Source organism: Antechinus flavipes, chromosome 2, assembly GCF_016432865.1.
Source record: "Antechinus flavipes isolate AdamAnt ecotype Samford, QLD, Australia chromosome 2, AdamAnt_v2, whole genome shotgun sequence".
Classification (NCBI taxonomy): Eukaryota; Metazoa; Chordata; class Mammalia; order Dasyuromorphia; family Dasyuridae; genus Antechinus; species Antechinus flavipes.
Window position 1 is genome coordinate 451,635,459 of NC_067399.1, and position 14,217 is coordinate 451,649,675.

A 14,217-nucleotide genomic window follows, 5' to 3' on the forward strand; every position below is an offset into this window, starting at 1 on the left:
CTTTGTACTTGTTTCTTCAACACTTGTCAGCTGATTGAGGTAATCCTGACATCTCTTTGATGCTATGCTGTGCATCTTTGTAGAGAGGGAGAGTGCCTACAGAACATTTCTACTTGGGTGTTCCACTGGCACCACAATTCAACAGAGCCAAAATCAAGTTTTATTATCTTTCCTCCCATATCTATTCCCTCTTCTGACTTTGCCATTTCTGTGTAACACAACCATTGACACCTCCATATTACTATATGAGGGACAGCTAGGTGCACTAAAGTCCTGGGTCTCAGGAAAACAAGTTCAAATTTGACCTCACATACTATGTTACCCTAGGCATGTCACTTACCTTGTTTGCCTCAGTTTCCTCAAAAATAAATGGGGATTCACAGGATCAAATAAGATAATTGTAAGAATACTTTTTACTTTTCAAAATACATGCAAAGATAGTTTTCAACATTCATCCTTGTAAAACTTTGTGTTCCAAATTTTTCTCCCTTCCTTTCTCCTTCCCCTAGCAAGTAATCCAATATGGTTTATATATGTGCAATTCTTATGTGCATTTATTATGTTGTACAAGAAAAATCAGATCAAAAAAAGAAAAAAAATGAGGGAAAAAACCACAAGCAAGCAAACAACAAAAAAGGTGAAAATGCTATGTTGTGATTCACATTCAATCCCCATAATTCTGCAGACGGTTCTCTATATCACAAATTTATTGAAATTGCCTTGAATCACCTCATTGTTGAAAAGAGCCAAGTCCATCACAGTTGATCATCACATAATTTATGCCCTTTGGATATAGTTGATATGATATATATAAACCATTAAGCATAATATCTGAGACATAGTAGGCACTTAAAAATGCTTATTTCTTTCCATATTCATAACTTTAGGACTATCTTTGGATTGAAAGATGAGAAAAGACTCAATTACAAAGTCTGTCAATTTTACTTGTGCTGAATTTCTGGCATCAAATACCCACTCTTTTCCCATTCCAACTTACCACTTACCCTCACCCATTCAGGCATTATATTAAACCCAAAATCTTATATAAAGATCTGAGCATGTAACAACTCTGCACAAAGATCTTTGATGGCTTCTTATTATTTAGTAAGTAAAGTTCAAAATTCCACCTGGTCACAAAGGCCCTCAACAATATGACGCTCGTCTTCTCTCATATCACTCTCCATATACTCTATGATCCCAGGCAAACTGGACTCCTCCATTCTTTGAATATGCGTTGTGTGCTCTTACCTCCATGTCTTTGATTGATTCTGGCCTCTTGTACCTGAAAGATCCTCCCTCCTCTCCCTTTTGCTTTTCAATTTTTATCTTACCTTTTAAAACCAAATTCAAAGGCTATTTCCTGTGTGAAGCTGAATTTAATTCCTTCCCCTTCCAATTCAAAACTTGCATATAGCAGAGTTTTGTAACTCTCTGATGTACTTTTCATGTATGCTATATCTTGTGGCTGCACCTTATCAGTTTGCTGTTTTTCAGTCACATCCAGCTCTTTGTGATTCAATTTGGGGTTTTCTCAGCAAAGAAATTGAAGTGGTTTACTATTTCCTTCTCCAGTTCATTTGACAGATGAGAAAACTGAGGCAAACAATGTAAAGTGATTTGTTCAGAGTCACATATGTAATAAATATCTGAGGCCAGATTTGAATTCAGGAAGATGATGCTTCTTGACTTCAGGTCCAGCACTATATCCATTATAGCATCTAGCTGCTCTATCTTATCTACTTACTAGACTGAAATTCATTGAGGTCAAGTTTTGTTTTTTCTACATTTTGTATCTCTCCCAGTTCCAGAATGGTACTCTGTAACATCTGGCACTTTTAATAAACGTTTGCTAAAATTGTGAATGAACTGCACAAACAATAGAACTGAAAGTAGCCTAAGAAACTGCCTCATTTAAAAGAGGCCCAAAAAGGGAACTGACTTTTCCAAAGTTCAATAAGTGATAAGACTGAAATTAAAATCCAAGTCTCCTAACTTCAAATTCAAAGTTTTTCTCCACATCTTACTAGCTCTCTCGAACAAAGAACAGTCACAAACCCAATTCTAGTTTGTCTATCTATGAGACTAAATTGTTGCCTGTTTGCATTGGTAAAGTTTCCTCATCAAGAATAAACTATGCCAATAATATATGTATGTAAATTGCACACACACACACTTTATAAATACCAAATAATATACCTGTTGTTTCATGGATAAAAGCTGCTTTTAGAATCAGAAAGACCCAAGGTTTTAACACTTACTAGTTTGGAGATATTCACTTTATTTCTCTATGGCTCAAAATATCATAGAATTTGGAATATAAAAGGATCTTAAAGAACTGGGTTTAAAATCTGCTTCCCAAGCTCATCATCAGTTGTGAAACCCTGGGCCTCAGTTCCTTATCTGTAAAATAAGGATCCTAGGTAGCTCCTATTTCACAAGAATTCTGATAAAAATCCAAAGAGATAATTCATGTAAAGTATTTTTATGAATCCTAAAAGATTCTACATAAATGTCAGCTACCTAATCCTTTTACAAAGGAAGAAACTGATCTCCAGAGAGGTTGCCATTGCTTGCTTTTCTCCTCCTTGAGATGTGAGTATTTCTGTACACTACAAAGTACTAGAGTTAAAGAGTTGGCCTTGGAGAAAAGACTTGATTTCTTAGTTAGGAAGACTGGTTCCAGTACTGGAACCTCTCAAACTGTGAAACTTCCTGGTAGTGTGAAGCTGGGCAAGTCACTTATTTCCTGTGCCTCCATGAGACTAAATTGTTGCCTGTTTGCATTGGTAAAGTTTCCTCATCAAGAATAAACTATGCCAATAATATATGTATGTAAATTGTACACACACACACTTTATAAATACCAAATAAAATACTATCTTCTACTGAAAGTCTTCCCCAATCCCTCTTAAGTTCAGTGCTTCCTATTTACCTAGTATAGAGTTTGCTCCTGTTGTAATTATCTTGTTTGCCTCAGTTTCCTCAACAATAAACGGGGATTCACAGGATCAAATAAGATAATTGTAAGAATACTTTTTACTTTTCAAAATACATGCAAAGATAGTTTTCAACATTCATCCTTGTAAGCTCCTTGAGGACATGGCCTGTTTTTGCCTCTTTTTGTATCCCTAGCACTTAGTGCTGGCACATAGTAAGGGCTTAATGAATGTTTACTTAATTGAATATATGTATATTTACATATACACACACATACACCTGGGTATCTCTATACCCATGTCTGCATCCCTTCTTCTCCAGCACTTTTATGATTTGCAAGGAGACAGGTAAGATAAGCTTGGGGAAGTAAAGTGACTGTGTCTCCGGTACCTTCCATTTAGCCTCCTAAGTACCTATTGCGTGCATTAAGCCTGTCGGGCAGTCCCCTCTGCATCAGACACAAGATTCTGGCACACCGAGCTAGAAGGAACCTTGGAGTCACCTAGTCTAACCGGTTCATTTTATGGATGAAAAAATTGAGGCCCACAGAAAGGACAGGTCTGATAGCGTCATTTTTACAGATGAGGAAACTGAGGCCCCAAAGAGCTGAAGCCACTCGGCCAAGGTCACAAAGGATCAAGTGGGAAGCACTTGGGATTCGAATTCAGGTCCACTCCCTTTAAGTCGGATACCAAAGCCCGGCGCCCCGGACCCGGACCCCGCCCCGAGCCGCCCCACGGGGGTTGGGACCAGCCGCCCCCAGGAGGCCGAGGGGCTCCACTAGGGGTCCGGCTTCTGGCTCTCCGGGGAGTGTCCAAGGCGGCGCCTCCGCTCAGGCCTCGGCCCCGGGAGAAGAGGTTCCTCGGGCCTGCCGAGCCTGAGCGGGGCGAGAGAAGGGCATGGGGGCCAGGCCGGGGTGGAGACGCGGGGAGGCTCGGCCGCAGGTTCGACCCCGGCCTTGGGGTCCCTACCGCAGCCCGCTCTTGCCCCGGCTCCGGCTTCTCCTTCACTCACCATCAGCACCGCCATCTTGGATCCACGTGTCGCCGCCGCCGACGTCAGCGGAAGTGGCGCCCACAGTCTGACAGAGTTTAAGCCGGGCGCTAGGGGTTGTTAGTCCAGGGCTGCCCCGGGGCTTCGGGCCGCGGTGACCGGAAAGGCAGAAGCGCGGATTCTGGGACTCGAAGGAGGACTGCGGTATAGCCGATTCGCCGCAGGAGGGGAAGCGGGGAGTAGGGGGTAGGCAGGTAATCTCTGGACACCATCTTGATTCCTGGCGACGGCTTCCCTCCCTTAGTCAGCCATAAATGGCTTTCTTTGCCATCTTGATTCCTGGCACGACCTCCTGCCTTAATGGATTAGTTACAGCTGGGTATCGGCGACATCTTGACTCCTGGCAACGACTTCCTTACTTAGTTACTCACGATTGGCTACTCTGCGCCATTTTGATTCCTGGCAGGAGGAAACGGTTCCTGGGCTGTTTCGAGCCGGATTTTCTCAGTCCGGGGCCGATACCTCAGACTTTGTGTGCTCCAGTTAACTTCGCCGAGGACTCGGAGCCAGTCCTGCAGTGACGTCACCTGAAGAGCTCTTGCTATTCTTGAGCAGAGAGCCTCAGTTTTCCTAATCTTAAAAATGGATTTCCGGATCTCACAAGTTCGTTGTTACGATAAATTATAATACAATAAAGGAAAGAAAAGCATAGAAAGAAACAGCGCTTCAAGAAGTAAATGGTAGGATTTAGAGCTGAAAAGATAATCATGACTGATGGGCAGTCAGAGAGTTGTGGAAATCCCTTTTTAGTCGACCAAGTCCTTCGTGAAAGAATTCACGAACCCAAAGAGTTTTAGGTGGCAAAAATGGAAGTTTATTCTTGGATGAGAAGTTAGCTTTTCTAAGGACTGACTTCCTCACTGGCAAAGGCCTATTAGGGAAATGAAGGCTGGCACTGAGAAGAGAATGCCTTCTCAGCAGTCAGGGTCCCGGTAGCTATACCAAAAAATACGATACTTTTGACCTTCTGCAAAGAAATGAGTAAACAGAAACTTATTATATGAGCAGATGGTGGGGAGTGGGGTGGGGCAGTTTGACCTCATCAGATAAGAGTCTGCCAATTGAAATTACTTTGAAGGCTTTTTCAGTCTGAATTTGAATGGAGATTCAGCTATCAATGGAGGTGATTTGCCTTAGTAATGTCCCAGCCTGAGAAGCTCTCTCACAGACTCCATGGAGTCGGGAAGGGCCAGGAATCAAGGGGGACAGAATTTGAGTGTTAATTTCAAAAGGGAACATAGTCACACCCCCATCAGGATCACAGGATGAAATTTATCTTTCGAAAAAGTCACTTGCTCAAGATCATAAAGCAATGATGATTACTGATATTTATGTAGCAACTTAGGAATTTTTTTCTCATTTATCCTAACAATAACCATGTAAACTATGGGGCATTATTATCTCCATTTTACAGTTAAGGAAACTGAAGCAGACAGTGATTAGGGGGTTTGTCCAGTGTCACAAAGCTTATAAAAATCTGAGGCTGGTTTTGAACTGAGATCTGTCTGATGGAAGGAACCTAGCTGCTTCATAGTAAACAGTAAATAAAGCAGGATCATGGATTTAGAACTAGAAAGCATCTTTGAGATAACCTAGAGCAATTTTCTCATTTTACAGGTGAGGAAACTAAGATTCAATAAATTCATGGTTATAAGAAGTGACAGTATTTTTTTTGTTTTGTTTTGTTTTGTTTTCTTCTTTCTCCCAATCTTAATTCAGGACTTTTTTAAAAAAAATTATATCCTGTCAGTCAACAAGCCTTTTATTAAATGCCTACCATGAGTCAGCTAATGTATAAGTCTTGGAAGATAGAAAAAAATCAGTCCTTGCCTTTGGAGGAGTTAAATTCTTTTTTTTTTTTGATTTATTTTTTATTTTATAATAACTTTTTATTGACAGAACCCATGCCAGGGTAATTTTTTACAGCATTATCCCTTGCACTCACTTCTGTTCTGATTTTTCCCCTCCCTCCCTCCACCCCATCCCCCACATGACAAGCAGTCCTATACATATTAAATATGTCACAGTATATCCTAGATACAATATATGTTTGCAGAACCGAACAGTTCTCTTGTTACACAGGGAGAATTGGATTCAGAAGGTATAAATAACCCGGGAAGAAAAACAAAAATACAAATAGTTTACATTCATTTCCCAGTGTTCTTTCTTTGGGTGTAGCTGCTTCTGTCTGGAGGAGTTAAATTCTGAGAGAAAGACAATGTGCTGAATTAAGACAACTCTGAGGTACTCTATACACCTCTCAGATTGGCTAGGGAAAAGATGATTAATGTTGGAGGGGATGTGGGAAAATTGGGACACTATTACATTGTTGATGGAGTTGTGAACCATTCTGGAGAACAATTTAGAACTATGCCCAAAGGATTCTCAAACTGTGCATACCCTTTAATCCAGCAGTGTTTCTACTGGGTTTATATCCCAAAGAGATCTTAAAGGAGAGAAAGGTGTTGAAGTCTAAATTTGGGGTACCTAAGTGAAATTAGAGTTTAGTTGAGGTCTAGTGGCAGGTTTGGGGTACAGGGAGTAAAGCAAAGCTCCCCTGCAACCCCCTTGGATTCGGCGCAAGGATACTGCAGTAAAGAGGATCTAGTAGTGGCAGGAGTCCCCAATAAAAGCATTTATTGGCCCAAGAGCTAGATTGATAAAAGAGGTTTATTATTGGGTTTGGAAGTAAGGGGATAGGTGAAGATAGAGATAAGGAGGGCACTGGACAAAGGGTCCAGTGGACAGAGGGTCCTCACATGGCTAGCATATTTGGAATCTCTGCAGAGAGGGTCCCAGCGTCTCCCTTTTATAATGGGAAATTTTGCTTGAGGGGCTTTTGGTGTAGTTCCAAAGTTGGCTCAGATCGGGTGGGGCTGGGATAGGCCAGATCTTCTATTGGAATTCGGAGGGACCAGGATTTGTGAGTTAAAGGGTAATTTACATTATTAACTAGGAGAGGGTGGGAATCTAAAAAGGAATCTTTCCCACATCAAAGGGACCCACATGTGCAAAAATGTCTGTGGCAACCCTTTCTGTAGTGGCAAGAAACTAGAAACTGAGTGGATGCCTGTCCGTTAAAGAATGGCTAAATAAGTTATGGTGTATGAATGTTATAGAATATTATTGTTCTATAAGAAACGATCAGCAGGATGATTTCAGAGAAGCCTGGAGAGACTTACATGAACTGATACTAAGTGAAATAAGCAGAACCAGGAAATCACTGTACGCAGCAATAGCAAGATTATATGATGATCACTTCTTTTTTTTTTCCAAGCAAGTTTGAGATTGCCCATGTTTTTTATGTTTTTGGGGTTTTTTTAAAAATGTTTTTTATTTACAAAATAATGCATAGGTAATTTTTCAACATTGGCCCTTGCAAAACTTTCAGTTCCAAATTTTTCCTTGCTTCTGATATTGGCAGTCAGAGAGTTGTGGGAATCCCCTTTTGGTCAACGCAGGTTCTTCGTGAAAGAATTCATGAACCTGAAGAGTTTTAGGTGGCAAAAAGGGAAGTTTATTGTTGGATAGAAACCCACTTTTGCTAGGAAGCCTGACTTCCTCAGAGGCAAGTCCTGTTAAGGAAATGGGGTTTAGTGCTGAGAAGAGAAGAGAATGTCTCCACAGCAGGCAGGGTCCTACTTTGGATTTTCTGCAAAGATGTGTTTGAAATTGCACTTTAAAAAGGAATCTTGAGGCTCAGGTTTCAGGTTGAAAAGAAAGCCAAAGTCCCCAGGCTTAGATACTTATCAGGCCCAGTTCCTGAAAAGGGTCTAGCATCCCCAAAAGATCAGTGGGATGATTTGCCTTAGAAAGGATCAGTTGAATGATGATACTTAACTAGCCTGGGGAGATATGCTTTCCAGGAGGGCCTGAGACTCGAATCTCCCTTCTTTGCAGATCAAAAGGGAACACAGTTTTAGATGTGAATTTTACAGATTAAAAGGGGACAGTTTCAGAATGATAATTTTTTAAAAATTACTTTTTGTTGACAGCAGAAAAAAGGGAATACAGTTTTTTACAGAGTTTACCTGATGATTCAGGACAGTTCCAGACTTCAAAGACTATATACTTCTTGGGAAGGAATGCACTAGTAGTGAGGGTAACTGGGAAAGTCTTCATGCAGAAAGTATTATGTAAATAAGTCTTTAAGAGAGCTAGGGACTCATAGTGCCACACAGAGAGAGAAAGTACCTTCAGATGTGAGTAGAGATGTCCTTAGAATTCTGCTGGTTCTCATGGACAGCTCTCTGTTCCCAGAAACTCTTCTAGTTCTTTCTTCAATAGGCTTCTAGTTATATAGTGACAATCTGACTGACTTATGATCTTAACACCATAACTATAGCAACTTTGGGGGAATGGCTGTGGATTTGGTTGTGATTTTTTTTCTTTAGAATGTACTTTCAGAATTAAACTTGGGTTTGTTATCTGTTACTATCTAGAACTGAGGTCCTAGTTATTTACTATTAGCCATAAAGTATGGTCATATTTCTTCCTCATTGTCAAAGGATAAAATGTCTTAGGTATTTCTCATTCTGCCTAGCTTTAGGCTTTAAGGAATTGACTAGGCTGCATAACATTAATAACTGAAATAATATATATAATCTTTAGTCCTGAACATCTGGAACAAGAATAGGCTAAATTCATTAAGGTCCACTTTTTGATAAATCACGTATCAATAAGAAAATATAGATCTTTGGTCTTGACAGGCTATTTATTCCTCTGCGGGAATATTATTCACTTGGATGTGTCCTACTAGATATGAAACTGTAGTGTAACACATGATAATGTGTAGCCTTCCTGAATGTTTGTCTGTTTTTAATAACGGATTTTTAAAATCCACATTATCTACCTCATTGATTCAATCTCTGTAGATCTGTTGGAGACAGGAAACAAAGAGCCAAGAAGAACGTGACTACCTGTGCGTAAACTCTGATACGGTTAGCTAAAACCTTATTGTGAACAAACAATACGTCCTAAATTCCTGAGACAAGATAATGTGTGTCCCAGGAAATTGGCCATATCCGCCCAGGAACTAGATAACGAGTATGCCCCATGATGTCAGCCACACCTGTGGTCTGACATTCTTCTCTTTACATTGCAACCCCCCACCCAGAAAACGCAGGCAGTCAAATCATATATAACTAAGATCCTTTTCTTTCAATAAATCGAGACTCTTCTCCACCGCAATGTAGTCTCCCTCCTCCTTCTCGCCCGTTTCTCTTACAGGTCTTTTTGTCTCCTCAACACCCCACAAATGACGAGGTCCTGCTGGTTAGGACATAGATCCTGAACCTGCATTTAAGGCCCAGTATGCATTAGGCCTAAGATGAGCCTAGGTTTTGAAGATCTTTAAATATCCAACATAGGCTTTTGATTGTACAGGTAATAGAGAACCACAAAAGAACTGAGGATAACAAGATCAGACTTGATCTTTAGGGAAATGAATTTGGGATATGTGGGAGAGATTGATACAGATAGGCCAAATAGGAAGTTATTGAAATACTCCAAATGAGAGACTACAAAAGATTTAACCTAAGATGGGAAGGGAGGGAAAAAGGCATTCAGAGCCTACTATGTCTTATTCCATGGATGCTTCTCAGTGTTTCTACTCTTGTGGTTGTTGTCCTTATTGTTGTTTTAAAGTCACTTTCACATCCATGTTCTTTGATGCCAGGAGAGAGGCAGGGCCAGTACTTTCATTTTCCTTTAATAGATGTTGAAAGTGAAGTCCTGAGTCCAAGGTAGTTCCTTATTTTTCTAGTCCTTGAACTTTGAATCTCCTTATTCATCCAAAGCATAAGGATCTCAAGGTTCTCAGCCCTGAAAAAAATAAAACACAACTGCTACAGGGGATCAGCTCAACTGAGGCATCTCCAGTCCCATATAACCACTGATCCTACAGTGATTTTGGAGAAGAGAAAGAGGGGAGATCCAACTGACCATAGAATGCTAGTGGGGAAAAAGGAGCCTATTATTATATCACAAAAGGCAAGAGCAGACTACCAAAGCAAATCTTTCACCTCTTTATTGATAGTTAAAACAGATGACATGGAACAGGACTATTGTAGTATTGGTGCCTTGGAGGTCACATGACAGGAAGAAGGGATTTGATAGAGAAGGGGATATTTTTAAAAAAAACATAATGGGAGTCAAAGGTAAATAAAAAACTTTTCATTTTAAAAGAAGTCACAAATTCATAACTCCATGCCAACTTTGCTTGTATCTTTCCATTACAATTGTCTTACTCTCCCTGCTTACTATAGCTATTCATATCCTATTTCTATCAATTAGATTGCAGACTCATTGAAGGCAGGTCTTCACCACTTCCATACTTGGGCTATTCTCTGTACACAGAATAATGTTTTTGGCCTTTTGAAGTCTTATCCCCTAAAACCCAGTTCAAGTAATACCATCTCTAGAAAGTCTTTCCTTGTCCCCTTAGTCAACACCACTTATTTTAAAGCTCTCCATCGTATTAAAAGTATCTGGATTTGTGTCTTGTACATCTCTTACATTGTGTATTCTTTGGGAACTGGGAACATGTCTTGGCAAACTTTCATATTTCTTCCACTTTGTGACACTCTGTTTTGGACACAAACGCATGGCATGGTGCTCTGTACTATTAATAACTATAAGTTAAATGAACCAATCCCCAAAGGCAGAATGCCCTTCCTTCACTGTCATTGTTTATTGAATAATCAATGAATCAGAGGATTTAAAAAACTTAATAAGACTTTGTAGTGAGACATTCAGATAAAGTGCCATGCTTCTTTGTGCACAGTAATCATGTTCCTGGCCCACCACCAATGAGAAGTGTGTTCTGAGTGGTTTTTCTCATGGCAGGTATTGGCTGCACTGGGCCATCTGCTTTCTTTTATCATATATCTCTCACAATTAGGGCAGTGATATGTTTGATGGATAGCCAGAGTTTAGGATGGTGGGGGTATAGCTACATCTGTGAGACTAGATCCCATTCTTGTCCCATTCAGTGACCCACCTACCAGTTCTCTGGCCTTAAATATTCCAGTTGCCATCTCAATGAAGAAAGGGAAAAGAAGCCCATCTCAAATAGAAGTGAATGGAGTGAACTGCATGCAGTGACAGATCCAACTCTGAAGTGCAGAATTAATTAAGCCAAGCAGGACTTCAGTGAGTTCTTGGGAAAAGTTGTGGCTGAAAATGTGGCCACAAATACAAATACAGTCTGAGTGGTCTGGTTGATCTGGAACCCCCTGGAGCCTGTCTTTGTATTCTTTCCGGGAGAAAAAACAGGAAGAGATGATTCAAGCTAACTACATTATCCTCTGTTATTTTTTTGTCTCCTCATTTCTCTCAGGAGAGGAATAGTGTCTTTGCCCTTGGAAATAGCAGCTCCCAAGGGGCCTGGAGAAACAATCTAGGAAAGGTCAACCCACTTAGTTCTCATCTTCTACTTTCTTAAGTTCCTCTTCTCCTTCAATGGAGCCAAGCTCCTCCAAAATCACTTTCTACCAATCCTAGCATCTTCTTCACCACAGATGGGTTTCTAACAATCACACTGGCCAATTTAGGATAGGAGTGAGGAGGATACAGCCACTCACCAGTCCTGATGAGAAAGCCAAAACCTTAATTTGGTGTGGTAGGAAGCCATGTGCCTCATTTCTTGAGAAATTTTTAACGAAAGGCTAAGTTCCCAGATCTCCTGAGACAAGAGCATGGACACTCTCAGACTTTGTTCCTAACACTGGTCCAATTTCTAGCAGGTTAAAGGAAAAAAAAAAGTCAAAGTTCCCTTTCTCCCAGGTCTGGTTTCTGGGAAGTCCATCCCAATTTTTTGCTTAGTTGTGCTAGGAACTAAAAAGACTTGGGGAGGTTGGAAGAAGAGGAATGTATGTTTATCTAGAAATTCTGTGACATTCATAGTGCTTGTATATGTCCATTTGACCCAGATCTCTTTAAGGCTATGGCTAAAACTGGACTATAACAACCATATCAGTCAATTGCCAATAGCAATAATGACCAATAGTTTTCCTAGGAATCAAAGAATCAAAGAATGTCAGAACTCAATGTTATGTCAAATGTTATAACTGGAAGGGACCTTAGAACATAATATTGAATGAAAGAGTTAGAAGGGAACTCAGAAATCATCTAATGCAACACCTTCATTTTAAAGAGGAGGACCCAGAAAGGGCAAGTGATTTGTCCAGTGATCCACTGAGTTAGTGACAAAACTAGAACTACAACATGGGTCTCCACACTCCCAGTCCTAGAGATGGAACTTGGAATGGAAGTGGGAATTAGGAAGATAAATAGAGCCCTTAGGGAATGTGCACGAAAGCAACATAATGGAATGCTGATATGACCCTAGAATTGGTCACAATGCTTGGGATGCTATTCCTCATGGTTGCTTTTGGTACTGGCTCTCAGTGGCAGTGTAGAAGTCCTCCAGCACACTCTGGAGATACTCAAATGTAGGCCGATCCTCAGGTTTATTCATCCAGCAGCGAGTCATGATGCTGTATAACTCTTCTGGGCAGTTTTCTGTGCGAGGCATCCGGTATCCACGATCCAGGGAACGGATCACTTCAGGGTTAGACATTCCTGAAAAACAGGGAAAGAATCAGATAGAAGCAGGGAAAGAATCAGATAGAAGCAGGGAAAATGGGAGCCAACTATATATTCTTACCATGAGTGAATTTGAGGGACACAAAACTGGGGTTTAGAGGGGCTATTCATGGCCCAGAAGTAACCCAATGCTTATTTTACCCTCAACTTTTCTCGGCATATGATTTACCTGCAAACTTAAAAGGATCTTCAAGAGTTATGATTTCCTTCTGTTCTCTATTTAACCTAAAGATGTTTACCCTGAAAAAGAAAAGGTTTTAGGGAATATCCTCACTGTTCTCAAACATCTGTTATGTAAAAGAAGGATTCAACTTGAACTACATAATCCCAGAAAGCAGAATTGGAACTCTAGTATGGAGGCTATAAAGAGACAAATTTCACCTCAATATAGGAAAAAACATGCTAAAAATTAAGGTGGTTTAAAAATATAATAGTCTGCCTTGTAGCTGTTGAGCTGCTTGCTACCAATGATGTTTAAGCAAAGGCTAGAAGATCACTTATCTGAACTAGTATAGAAAGGATTCATATTTATTGGACATGGGATTGGGCAAAATCTCTTTTTCAATTCTGGGGTTCAATTATTCTAGTGATCTGTTTATAGTATTTACCATAGCCAACCCACGCGCACACACGTATGTATATTTTATCTTTTCATGGTCACTTGGTATTCAAGAGAGTGGCAGCCTGACTCTACCTGGTCTTTATAGAGTCATCTATACTTTTAGCTCTCTCTTTTTCAACTGAATTGAATTTTTTTGACAGTAGGGTCTGGAAACTGATTTATAGTTATTAATATGATTTTTTTGGAGGCAATCAGGGTTAAGTGACTTCACGTCACACAATCCTGAGATCACATTTGAATTCAGGTCCTCTTGACTCCAGGGCCAATGCTCTATTCATTGCACTAGCTGCCCTAACAAGAGTCTTAAGTATTAAGCCAGAAAAGCAGTTCAGTATAAAAAAAAAAATAGTTATAATAACATACGGTTTTAATATAACCTTCTATGATTAACAAATAGTTTACATATATATCATCTCATTTGATCTTCATAGTACCTCTATGAAATTCATTGTATTAGGGGAAAATGTAAAAATGGCAATGAAGACCAATCAATTAGAATGTGAAAGGACATAAATAGCATTTATTAAGCATTTATTATATGCCAGGTGCCGTAAAAAAAAGTGCTTACACTTTACAAATATCTCATTTGATCCTCACAACAACCCTGGGAGGCAGATACAACTTATTTTACAGCTGAGGAAATGGAGGCAAATACTGGTTAAACGAGTTGCCTAGAATCACAAAGCTAGTATATGTCTGAATCTAAATTTGAACTCAGATCTTCTATACTTCAGAGTACACTCTCTACTGTGCCTGCTTCTAATGTGGTAGAGTCAGGACAGAAAAACAGATCTTCTGACTCTTAACTCTGAGGTTCTTTCTACTACAATAAAGATGACCAGGACATTCCTGTCTGCAGAGAGCTTATCCTTCCCAGAAGGAAAATCTACTTGGAAAAACTAATCAATAATAGAAGGTTGCTTGGCAACAGCACATTGAAACAAAGAAAGTTGAAAGGTCTGGAGTTCTTGGTATCCAGATACTTTATTCCAGCAGAG

General features: G+C 40.0%; 2 protein-coding genes across 3 annotated transcripts in view; both read right to left on the reverse strand.

The window, feature by feature from the left end:
* The window catches only part of TM9SF4 (transmembrane 9 superfamily member 4), a 51,875-nt gene extending 46,987 nt beyond the window's left edge, over positions 1 to 4,888 (reverse strand). The window contains exon 1 of the mRNA XM_051979388.1: positions 3,952 to 4,888. Coding sequence (XP_051835348.1) covers positions 3,952 to 3,966 — 15 coding nt within the window. The 5' untranslated portion in view covers positions 3,967 to 4,888. The remainder of the gene's footprint in view (positions 1 to 3,951) is intronic.
* Positions 4,889 to 10,000: 5,112 nt separating this feature from the next.
* Positions 10,001 to 14,217, reverse strand: part of HCK (HCK proto-oncogene, Src family tyrosine kinase) — a 40,839-nt gene continuing 36,622 nt past the window's right edge. For both annotated transcript variants that reach the window (XM_051979392.1, XM_051979391.1), the window contains exon 13: positions 10,001 to 12,573. In XM_051979392.1, the coding sequence (XP_051835352.1) occupies positions 12,371 to 12,573 (203 nt within the window). In that variant the 3' untranslated portion in view covers positions 10,001 to 12,370. The remainder of the gene's footprint in view (positions 12,574 to 14,217) is intronic.